General features: G+C 38.5%; 1 protein-coding gene across 1 annotated transcript in view; it reads left to right on the forward strand.

Moving 5' to 3' along the window:
* Nucleotides 1-12,810, forward strand: part of adgrb1a (adhesion G protein-coupled receptor B1a) — a 90,271-nt gene that overhangs the window by 53,296 nt on the left and 24,165 nt on the right. The window contains exons 16-18 of the mRNA XM_053634500.1: nt 502-604; nt 2,344-2,387; nt 7,950-8,076. Coding sequence (XP_053490475.1) covers nt 502-604; nt 2,344-2,387; nt 7,950-8,076 — 274 coding nt within the window. The remainder of the gene's footprint in view (nt 1-501; nt 605-2,343; nt 2,388-7,949; nt 8,077-12,810) is intronic.

Below are 12,810 nucleotides of genomic sequence, written 5' to 3' on the forward strand. Positions count from 1 at the left end.
AGGAAAAGTATTTCAAGGTTAATAGCTCGGGAAGTAGAAATAGGTCTGATGTTTTCTAATTTTGTTAATCTGCAGTAGTAATTTTCTTTTTATTAATTTCTTTTTTGTGCTGTCTTCCTCCTGCCCTTGAGCTTTTTTTTTTTTACTAGTTACCTCTTTTTTTTTTATCATTCTGAATGTGATCATGTGGCGTTCTGAGAGAGACACCAGCTGACAGAAACACTCATCTTGACTGATTATGTACTTGTACAGGTGTTTGTGTGTGCGAGTGTGAGTGTGTGTGTGTGTGTGTGTGTGTGTGTGTGTGTGTGTGTGTGTGTGTGTGTGTGCAGACTTATTAATGTGTTATGGCTATTATGTTTAGTTGTGTTTTTATATATGAAGTTGCAGTTCTAATCTGACTGAAATCTGGATACTGGTGCTCAGGTTGAAGCTCAAGGTCAGCTTCTCCTTTGTATCCTTTCCCACTTCTCTCACTTTCTCTTCTCTTTGTCCTCACAGAAACAGCACTGTGCTGAACTCCAAGGTGATCTCTGTGACGATCAAACCCACTCCTATTTCTCTCTCTGCCCCAGTGGAGATTGAGTTCTCACACCTTTACAACGTAAGCTACTCTGACCTCTGAACTCAATCAGATGAAATGCACACAGAATAAAAGAAAGTGATGTTTGAACTCGTTTGTCTTTTGAAACCTTTATTGGTAGTGCATCATCAACAACAACAACAACAAATAATAATAATAATAATAATAATAATAATAATAATTTCACAAGTATAACCTAAAGAAAGGAGCATTTTGTTGTTTGGTTTTAATAGCTTTCTTTGCCTGACTGCTTGTCAGGAGCATAAATACAAAATATGTTAGATCATTCATTTAAGTGAGGTGTAGCTTAAAAGGACAAAGAAACAAAGAAGCAATATATTTTTGCTTCTGAAAAGTCTGAAAAGCAAGCCTTCCTACCGTTCTTAATAATTTATCGTTCTTCGTTTGAACTAATTTTTTTTTCGCATTTTTTTCTTTTTGCATTGAATATGCATTATTTATTATTTATTATTATTATATATGCATTATACTTTAACTATACTAAATAGTATTTTTTTACTTAACCCCTCAGACTTTTGCTTCTTACCTATTTTCAATGATAAACTGTGTTCCTGAGCCAAAGTTCCACTTCATTTTGTCGTATATCATAATTATACTGATTTATACAATTAGTTCTGGTCCATTTGATTGGGGTTCCAAGAATACCTATATCAGTCCCTCCAGGATTTTGCGGTCGCAGAAATTAACGCAAAGCCAAGCAAACTCTGCAATATTCGGAAGAGCTTGCAATTTTTCAAAATTACCACAGATTTGGGCCAAGATGCATCATGTGACATCATCACACGTGCATTTAGGCAAAGCCCTGCTCGATTCACATGTGTCGAACATGTGTACAGCTAAAAGATCTCACTTGATGTTTCAACTTTCACTGCAAAAGACCATGCAAAACAATTTTGTGCAATTTCAATTTTGCCAATTCAAGTAGTTTTCTGCAAAAAAGGACAAAATACTTACAAATTGCATCACAAAATTTGGAAAAAAGCTGCAGCAAAATCAAACATTTTTGGCCTCAACAATCACAAAACAACTCAGTGAAATCCTGTATGGACTGCTTTATTTCCTACTGTATACACACACTGGGAATATCCACTGTTTGTTTCACTCCACTTGTCTGTTTGCTAAACAAAATTCCATTTCCTATTTTGAAACAGTTACTACAGTAGTGTAAGCAACATTATCAGTGCACATGGCAAGCAATACTTTTTTAAGTACAGAACATTTCGCTTAAAATATGAAAGCTGATCAGTTGAAGATTAAAAGGAAGAAGGGACGTCGATTTAAAGGGAAGCACCATTAAGGGGAATGTACAAATCAGTGTGATCTAGATAGCCCGCTAGCAGACGTGCTATACAGTGAGTATGCCTTATTGTTTCTGATGAGTGTGGTTTATTGTGTCTGAAATGTCACTTACTGGATATTAATTTCTTGTTTATAGAACAGTTGTATAAAAGTGAGAGAGATCTCACTCTGAGAGAGATCTCTCACTCTGCAGGCTCATGCCTTGTGCTGATATTGCTTAAATACACCACCCACTACCATTACATTGACAGTTTACCTGAAACAGGTTTATAATCTGCAGCTAATATTTATGATTTGGTGTCATGTGTAAGTTAGTTGATTTCTTGTTCACTGATATTACACAAGAATATGAGGCATAGAGAACTAAAAATAAGACTTAAGCTTCTTTGTGTGGTTCAGTGACACAAGGTAATAGCTGTCTCTCTCTTTTGTTCACACAGGGCACGACCAACCAAACATGCATTTCCTGGGATGAGAGTGACAGGTAAGAGGCTTGCTCTCATTGATCCGATCGCACAAACTCTTATTTTCTCTCTTTGCCCCGTCTGCTGTGAGAGACTAGCACTCAAATGGGACACAAGAGCGAGTGATTTTAAGAGGCTTGTCTCAGAGGACACTAAAGTGTCATAGTGGAAAAGTTCACTCAGCATTGCCTCTGTACTGCTAGTGATCAGACAGAGAGAACACAATCTATTACACTCACTGTCATCCTTCTGCAGCACTCACACAATCAATCGGAATTAGGAGAGCATGTCTATCACATACAGAAAAAAACGAGCCAGGTAGAAAGAGTGGGACAAAAGAAAGAGGAAAAAAACAGAGAAAGTAACAGAGTGAGAGTGAGTGAGAAGGACAACGGAAATCAAGCTGTGAAATGGTAGTATCATTTGGTGCAATCCTGTGGCCTGTGTAGCCCTGTCTCAGTCCTGTTTTCACTTCATGCCCTACACTTTCATCCCTGTGCTTTCTTTTTTATCTTTTGATTGAAACAGAAAGAGTGCATATATTGCATTGGCTGGAACATTTGCATTTAAATGGATAAAGTGCACAAAACCTACAAGTAAAATGCTTTCTGCATTGTTCCTAAATGAGTGGAGTGAGACAGTGCAGGGTGACAAGACAGACAAGGATGAGAGAAAGAGTGAGGGGGGACTAGGAAAGTCACAGTGTGATGAAAATACTAAAATGCAATCAAGGTATATATTGAAGAGAAGGGCAGTAGGATAGGGAGTGGGTTTGGTGCAAAATTAAAATCTATCTTGGACAGCTGCTGTGATTAATGAGTTAATATTTGGGAAAGAAATTGGAATGTGAAGTGGCGCCCTTGTCACTGCGTGTTTTCTTGATAACAGCTTGAAGGCATGTGGTCCATGTGGTGCTTCACACTCTTCAATCTGCACAATCAATATGACTGACTGCTATCAAGACATCCAGTGGCGCAACACGCATTTAAACATGTTAAATGTTAAGCTTATTTCTCTCTCTATGCCTCTCTTACCCTTTATTCACACTATCAAGTCACTCATGTCACTTATAGTTTTTGTCTTATAGGTGTGAAATGACCACTACTGTTCTTGTTTCTGGACATGCACTGTGTAGCTATAGAGTATATATATATATATATATATATATATATATATATATATATATATATATATATATATATATATATATACACACACACACATATATATATATACATATATATATATATATAGCTCCAAAACATAACTAGTTAAACACAAAGTAAGTCTTTATATTAGCCTCATTGACACATTAGCAAAGCAAGCTAACTGTATTAGGTGCATACAGTCACCAGAGGCACCAATGAACTTTCCTACTTCCTTTCCTTGTAACTTTATTTTTCTTCATAATGTCTCTATATAAATTTAATTAGAGGTTGTACGGTGGTGCTTAAAAGTTTGTGAAGCCTTTAGAATTTTCTACATTTCTGAATAAATATGACCTAAAACATCATCCGATTTTAACACGTCCTAAAAGTAGATAAAGAGAACCCAATTAAACAAATGAGACAAAATATTATACTTGGTCATTTATTTTTTGAGGAAAATGATCCAATATTACATATCTGTGAGTGGAAAAATTATGGGAACCTTTGCTTTCAGTATCTGGTGTGACCCCTTGTGCAGCAATAACTGCAACTAAACATTTTCTGTAACTGTTAATCAGTCCTGCGTATTGGCTTGGAGGAATTTTAGCACATTCCAAACAGAACAGCTTCAACTCTGGGATGTTGGTGGGTTTCCTCACATGAACTGATTGCTTCTGTTACGAAACGGGAGGTGAGGCAGAAGCAGGTGCAGATCAGTGTCTTTATTTACAAACAACAGTCAAAATACAGAAAATGCGGTCGATGCTGGACAAGATCATCAAGGTTAAACATAAGCTAAAGTCGAGGCATAGAACGAGAGCAGGACACGAAAATAAGACCGCTTAGCATGCGTAACGCATTCACCACTACATTCAGGTAGTATTATACTATATAGTAAGGCACGTGTCCGTATACAAGAGTTCAGTCTCGTGCACGCGCGCTCTCTAAAGCCGCCCGTGCATGTCGACGCCGCAGTGCCATCTGCCGGTGAGAGCGTAACAGCTTCAGGTCCTGCCACAACATTTCTGTTGGATTATGGTCAGGATTTTGACTTGGCCATTCCAAAACATTAACTTTATTCTTCTTTAACTATTCTTAACTATCTTTTAACTATTAGAATTGTGTGCTTAGGGTCGTTGTCTTGTTGCAAGACTCACTTTCTTATGAGATTCAGTTCACAGACAGATTTCCTAACATTTAGAATTCGCTGATATAATTCACAATTCATTGTTCCATCAATGATGGCAAGTTGTCTAGGCCCAGATGCAGAAAAACAGGCCCAAACCATGATACTGCTACCATGGTTCACAGATGGAATAAGGTTCTTATGCTGGAATGCAGTGTTTTCCTTCTAATTTAAACCAAAATTTCTATTTTGATCTCATCCATCCACAAAATATATTTTTTTTAACCAATAGCCTTCGGACTTGACCTTGTGATCTTTGAACTGCAGATGGGCAGCAAAGTTATTTTTGGAGAGCAGTGATTTTCTCCTTGCAACAATGTCATGCACACCACTGTTGTTCAGTGATCTCCTGATGGTGGACTTATAAACATTAACATTAGCCAATGTGAGAGAAGCCTTTAGTTGCTTAGAAGTTACCCTGGGTTCCTCTGTGAACTATTACACGTCTTGCTCTTAGAGTGATCTTTGTTGGTCAACCACTCCTGGTGAGAGTAACAATGCTTGAATTTCCTCCATTTGTACACAATGAGCACCAATAACTCTTTTTCTGAGGTCCTCAGAAATCTTCTTTGTTCATGCCATGATACACTTCCACATATGTGTTGTGAAGATCAGACTTTGATAGATTCTTTAAATTAAACAGGGTGCTCACTCGTGCCTGATTGTCATCCCATTGATTGAAAACACCTAAATTCTCTAAATTCACCTTCAAATTAACTGATAATCCTAGAGGTTTACATACTCACATATATGTAATATTGGATCATTTCCCTCAATAAGTAAATGACCAAGTATAATATTTTTTGTCCAATTTGTTTAACTGGGTTCTCTTTGTATACTTTTAGGAGAAAATCTGATGATGTTTTAGGTCATATTTATGCAGATATATAGAAAATTCTTCAAACTTTCAAGCACCACGGTATATGACAGGATAATATGAAACAATGGTTATAAGATTTTCTTCCATTTTTGAATGTCAAACAGTAAGTTAAATTAATTGCAGGGTGGAACTAAACTGAGTGGGGTACTGAAGAAATGTCTGACCACACACACCATAGGAGTGGTTCAAGGAATCATTCAAAGCAATCTTTTGGATTGGACACTGTATAGCATCATATCTAATTTGCACAAAATAGAGAAAATAGTTCAAATGCCGTGCTTGTTGTACTGTCACTGTGAAGCTTGCCACTGTCACGGAAATCATGGCTCAGTGTCGTGCACATACATAGAAAAAGAATGGTCGCTTGCCATTTTGTTGCCTGCTAGTGTGAACGTTCACACAGACCCACACACACACACACACACACACATACACATTTATACGTTATACACACCACAGCACTGTCAGCCCAGTGATCCAAAAATCCAGTGGTGCTATGCTGAGTGTAAATGTCTGTGTGGTCGACAGAGATAATCGCATCACCCACACAGACTCTGCTGGGGGTAATAATATATTGGATTTCAGAGAAAATGCTGTTAACATTGAGCCTTCCCTGGAGCTACAGGCATGACCCTTATTGCCATTCCATTTGCCCCAGGCTGTTCTCTAAGCCTCACTGCACCATGGGTAATGTGGGCTCGGGTTATTTGCACTTACTATATGTAACCCTGTTTGGAGCTGTGTGGTATCCCATGGCCTCAGCTGCCCATACACAATGTTGGATTTATATTATTGAGTTGTTACACTATGTTGTAAAATGTATGTTTACGTCTTATGTTTTCGTGACTCAATATTCTCCAATTTTTTTTATCAAAGCCAATTCCCATCTGCTAGATATGTTTTCTATGCTGTACATCTACTACCAATCTGAGAGGATAAGAGGTAAAATGTGCTTTGTTGTAGGCAGGTGATCAAGCCAGTGCATCTTTTCACCATAATGAAGCAGCTGAACGTATTGGAGAAAATCCCTAACTGAACTGTTTTTGTGTGTATCTTCAATTGGCTAGTGTGGCTCTGATCAACATAGCCCCCACCCTGAGAAGGCAGAAGCAATAATTCACAAGGTGCATGCAAAAAAATTATAAACAAACAAACATGCTTGTATTTCCTCATTTGTAAGTCGCTTTGGATAAAAGCGTCTGCTAAATGAATAAATGTAAATGTAAACAAACAAATAAATAAATAATCAGGTTTTCATGATAAGGATCTTAATTCAGCTTCTTACCAAGATGATCACGTTCAAGAGTAAGCAAAATGCAATTGATGTGCTAATGAATTTAGGTCTGAACTAAGTGGACGTGAAACCACTGCCATAAGAAACATTACACTGGATTATGATTCAGGAAATAACGTGTGAAGCTGTTACTTTCAATCTGTCACAAATGCCTAAGGCCAGATGATAGAACCTGTCAGACTAAGTTGAGGCTAATTTTGCTTGCCAAAAACACTAACCAGCCCAAGCATACTAAAATGAGCCAAGAGTATTAGTTCTTATCCTAATCATAATCTAGATGGACAAGCCCCGAGAACCCATTCAGAAATCAGACACAAAAATAATTGCAACAGCACTACTAATGAATATAAAACCATGCAAGGAAGACCTTAACAAGAGGTGTGGCACACATGTTGAAATAAATCAGCTCCCATCCTAACTCGGACCTCAAATCACATCTCTATGTAAATACTCCTACTTAATTCATGAGGATGTAATAAAGTGTATGTAGATCAAATTGATTTTGATCACCGGTGTAGATATTTTCAATAATTCCCCCAGAGCATGAAGTGCAGAACAACTTATATGTGCAAATATAACTTTATATTATAACTTTATAACTTTATAACCTATACTATACAATTAGCCACTCCATGTATAAAAAAAAACTTGGACATGCCACTAAGGTATATAGTTCTAAGATTGTTTTTAAGCACTAATATACATTTGCATTTGCATATCATGCATTGGTTTATTATTGTTGTTGTTGCAGTGGCAAGATTAGTTATATCCATAGTTTAAGCAAATGTATTTCCCTCATGTGCATCATTCCCATAGCTAACCTGTCCATGCAGAAATACAGAAGAGCATCACAATGTTCGCCTATTTTCTCCTCTCTCTCTCTCTCTCTCTCTCTCTCTCTCTCTTTCCCTCTGTGATTTTTTTCTCTTTTGTTCTCCGGCTCGGCAGCGTTGAAGAACGCGGATAAAATTGGAGCAGCTGAAGGTTTTTGATTTTGTCCTTTTTGTTTGATTGAGCTGATTGCTTCGCTCTCTCTCTTTCTCTGGTCTGTCTCTCTCTCTCTTTCCGGCTCAGCTCGTCGCCGCTGGGCTCGTGGTCGGCGCGCGCTTGCAGAGCTGTGCCCGTGCACGCCTTCAGGACCAAGTGCGTGTGCGAGCGCCTCTCCGCCTTCGCCATTTTGGCCCGCCTGAGTCCCGACGCGGTAAGTGCATCTCCTCTTCTTGTCTCTTCGACGCCGCAGGACGCGTTTGTGTGAATGTGTCGGTTGGTCTTTTGGTTGTTTTAGGCGCCCTCGTTACGTATCCACACATTCCTGTGACAGTTCTCCCACCTCTTCACCCCTCCTCCCCCTCTCCATTAAGCGCGCTCTCCAGCTCCCGACAATTTTTAGCGTGTTTCTGTAACCATTCTGTAGCGTGTTCCGCATAACCATTACAGCATACTAAATATTATGGCAGAATACATACATATTAGCAAACTGTGTAGTGCCATAAAATGCAGATTTGAACGTTGCCATTGTGTAAGGATGTATGCGGTTACAGGAAATTGGCTTATGCCAGTGACTAGTTTCAGTGTATGAAGAGGACATGTATACATTTTGTTCTAGGTTTGATGGACATATGTTAGGTGCTGGATAGTAAATTATAGAAAATGTAGATGTGTAATTGTGATTGAAGTATACATTAAATATGGCTTTTACAGTAGGATGCTACAACATTCTACCTGCATTATGTAGCCTGGTGTGAAAATACTCACAGCTGGACACTGACTATAAAGCTAAAGACAGCTACATTTATTTTTACTGCATGCTTGTATGAGCAGTATCTTTGGGTGGATTTTTCATTCAATGCGATTAGTTATTATTAGACTGGAAACTGCCTCTGAAGCAGTTTGTTCACCAGTTGCCCTGGTAACAGCATGGACCGCCAAGGCTCTTAAAGCTATACAAGGCACAGTAACGTTCCCTTTATGCTGCTTGGCCCACATAGCCGTTAGGCCACACAGCCTTGATGGGGAAAGAAAACCCACACATCTATCCCGAAAACACTTCCCCTGTATTTCATGAACCAGAGATGTGTTTTTTTTTTCATTGTCAGCATCAAAAGGTTTCTGCATCGACAATAACACATTTGTCTACACATCACTGTGGAAGCACCAGTCATTTCATTCGGCAGGCTGGAAATGACGCCTCAACTAGGTTTTACTGCATCAGTTAGGGGTTTGGACTGAATTCAGTCTGCAGTGCTTCAGTATACGGTACACTATGTCGACACTAGATGTGTGCCAGAAGTTTATTTTTTTAATGTCATGAAAGACATTGAACTTGTTACAATATCACAGACGAGCGAATTACAACTATAAACACAGAAACATTTTGAATACAGTATAATAATTTGCTAAATATTATGGTATGTTGTATAACTGTTTCCCAGCATGCACCTTGTCTACACACGTCATGCGTTTCAGTGTATGATGTCCTTAGAGTGTCCTCAAGTACCGGTTTACAGTGTGCATAACTTGGATAAAAAACAGCCATAACTTTGGTTGTGTATTTAAGGTAGACTCTTTATACATTGTTAGGGTAGGAAGGTTTTTTTTTTATTTTTAACTTCCAGTGGGCTTTGTAGGTTTTCATTTTGCATCCTACATTTGAATTTAGATTATATTCTCTTTCACCATGTCCTGTATATGTGCATTATGCTTGATCCATGTGTAAAGCCTGTCCAGTCCTGGGACAAGCTCATTGCCCTCAGTAGGCATCTTGGCCTACCTGGGCAGATGGCAGCAGACTCAGGGAGGGTGGCTCTTAGCTTGTTACATTCCTCATGGTGAAGCATATTGGACCGTTTTGATCGGTCATGTCGTGTGCCAGCAAAGGAGCTTGTCCTCCTTCCCTGTCCTCTCTCCTTTCTGGCTCTCTGTCCTACCCCCCACCACTGCACTGCTAATTATTCCTGCCACTACACTAACCACCTCCTGAATGCTCCAAATGATGTTCCCTCTGTCTGCAACTAAACTCCTACAGCTTCAGAATGAAAATGAGCCAGAGGAAATGGCCCATAGACCTTCTTAATTCATGTCTTTCTCATGTCTACCGCTTATTACTCCCATCTTGTATGCGTGGTGTGGAAATTATAGAGCAAAATCAGACTTTGGTGCAGTCAGTTATCTACTGTGTAACCAATGGCTCTCTTGTGTGTGTTTGCTTTTTCTTTTTGCAAGATGTAATTGAGTTTAATAAGTTACTTTGCCCTGTAGCCTAGCCTTCATAATTGCAGCTGCAGGGGTGGACAAATGATAAATCCATTAGCAAGCCCACCGGATAATTGAGAGCTCCTATGTGCTTGATCATTCCTGTGTTTTGGGAGGCGATTGTGTAGCCATAGTCCTTATCTTTCCTGATACAATTTAATGTAGCACATCACATTTGCAAGGTGCTTTCTTCTGTCCTCACATATCAAGTAAACGATATTATGCAAGTCTGGCTAGCATCTTTTTTTTTCTTGATATGTTTGAATGCGAGGTAGAATGTAGTAAGCCGGATGTGCTGCACAGTTTTGTCAGTGTTTCCACATACCTGCATGTTCCTGATTGTGAAAAGATCTGAAATTCGTGTATGATCTGACCATCAGCCCGATCACTTTTCGGCAGTTGTCTAGTGCAGCATTGAGGTAAATCGCATCACTGTGAATTCATTATGGTTAAACATACACACCAAATGAAAACTTTTTTTTTGCAAACTGATTTTTAAAAGTCAGTAGGAAGTTTGGTTATTTTTCTTTCTCTGACTCTTGAACCTACTTGCTCTCTTGACAACCACAAATAAAAACTAATTGCCCAGGCACAAAATTTGCTTGTCCCAGGTGCCTAGGCTAGTGATTTTCCCACCCCTGAACTGTGTCACATGAAGGTCTACAGAAAAGGACTAGGTGAGATTGACAATGCTTGAAATAACATGCATCTTTGTAATGACATGTCAGTTGTATTTTTTCAATAAGATAAAAAAAACTAACATATAGAAGTAGTCTTAAGGCTAGTCAAAACATCCATAGTTCAGCATAGTTCAAGTGTTTGTACTGCTGCTTCAGTTTACTGGTTCAAAGCATTTGCCATTGAGTTGCAAAAGATCATTGATTCCTAAGAAGGTCTGAGTCATCAAATATTCTTGGCCATATTATTACAAGTGTTGTAGTAATTCATTAACTGACAGTTTATGATTTCTTCCAGTTCGACCGCATTGATCCTCTAAAATGCTACAGCTGTATTGAGTTGCCCTGAAGAAATTCTAATTTGCATCTCTGTACTCATCTGGCCAGGATATTTTTTGAGCTCCACAAATACTATATTTTAATGTGAAAAATGTGTTGGATCACACGGTGGTGTGAGTTAGAGGATCGTCTTTGATATGCTCAAATTTGAAATTAGCTGATTTTTTATTGTAGATTTACTGTTCCTATTTTCATACAGGAAACTAATGTGAATATAGCGCGGCGTTTATGAATAATAGATAGTTGAAAGAGATGAAGATGTAGCTTAAGCTTACATTCCACACTCTTATACACACTCTTATACACATCATGCAGATGCAGGTCAAGAGCTTCAGTTAATGTTCACATCAAACATGAGAATGGGGGAAAGTGTGACCTTAGTGACTTTGACCGTAGCATGTTTGTTGGTGCAAGACAGGCTGCTTTGAGTATTTCAGAAACTGCTGATCTCCTGGGATTTTCACTCGTAGTTTCTAGACAGTCCATACAGGATTTTTTTTTTTTTTTTGGATTGTTGCGGCCAAAAATGCTTGATTTTGCTGCAGTTTTTTTTTTTCTCAAAATTTGCAATACAATTTGCTGAGTTTTTGTGGGGTGTTTTTTTTTTGTGGGAAAACTACTTGAATTGCCGAAATTGCAATCGCACAAAATTGTTTTGCATGGTCTTTCGCAGTGATGTTGGTTGGTAAACGAGACATTTTAGCTGTTTGACGCACGTGAATTGAAGAGGGGTTTGGTTGAATGTGCGTTGTGATGACATCACATGACGCGTCTTGGCCCAAACCTACGGAAAATCTGTGTTAATTTTGAAAAATTGCAGGTTCCTGTGAGTTTTCTTGATTTTGCATTAATTTCTGAAATTGCGAAATCCTGGAGGCACTGTCTAGACTTTATACATAATGGTGTGAAGAAGAAAAAAACATCCATTGAGCGGCAGTTCTGTGACTGGAAACGGCTTGTTGATGAGAGAAGTCAGGAGAATGGCCAGATTGGTTTGAGCTGACAGAAAAGCTACAGTAAGTCACATAATCATTTCTTATAACCATGGTGAGCAGAAACACAGCACAGAACATAAAATGCTCCTAACTTTGTTGCAGATGGGCTAGAACAGAGACCACACTGGGTTCCACTCCTGGAAGAACAGATATTTGAGGCTACAGTGGACACAGTCTCTTTTTTCTCTCTCTTTAAAGTTAATAAGACAAAAAAGCAGTGGTCATGTTAGCAAGAATCCACAACATCCTCTGTCCTGAAAAATTTCCTTTGTCAGAAAAACCTAAAGTTATAGCTATAACTCTGACTGTTACATCGCTGACACTGGAAATGCAAACCTAAAAGTCTCCCAACAGAAAACCTGACCGTCTCAAGAATTACATGTTTTAAAGCCATTTGTGGAGCATCCACCATTAAGGCCCCTGTGGAAGTTGTTACAATAGAAACTAAAAATAATATATCAGAATGAACATATTAATATACAGTAAACCTTGCAACCAAACTAATGTCAGAGCTGCAGTTATAGAAAATTAATCAACACATTCTGACCAATTAGATTTGAGCATTCAACAGTGCTGTGCTTTAACTCACAATAACAATTTTCAAAAACAAAACCACTTCTCCAGACTTAAAGATAGTTCTAATGAACTATTCATGCAAAGTAAATTCTGTGT

Source organism: Ictalurus furcatus, chromosome 1 (assembly GCF_023375685.1).
Source record: "Ictalurus furcatus strain D&B chromosome 1, Billie_1.0, whole genome shotgun sequence".
Taxonomy (NCBI): domain Eukaryota; kingdom Metazoa; phylum Chordata; class Actinopteri; order Siluriformes; family Ictaluridae; genus Ictalurus; species Ictalurus furcatus.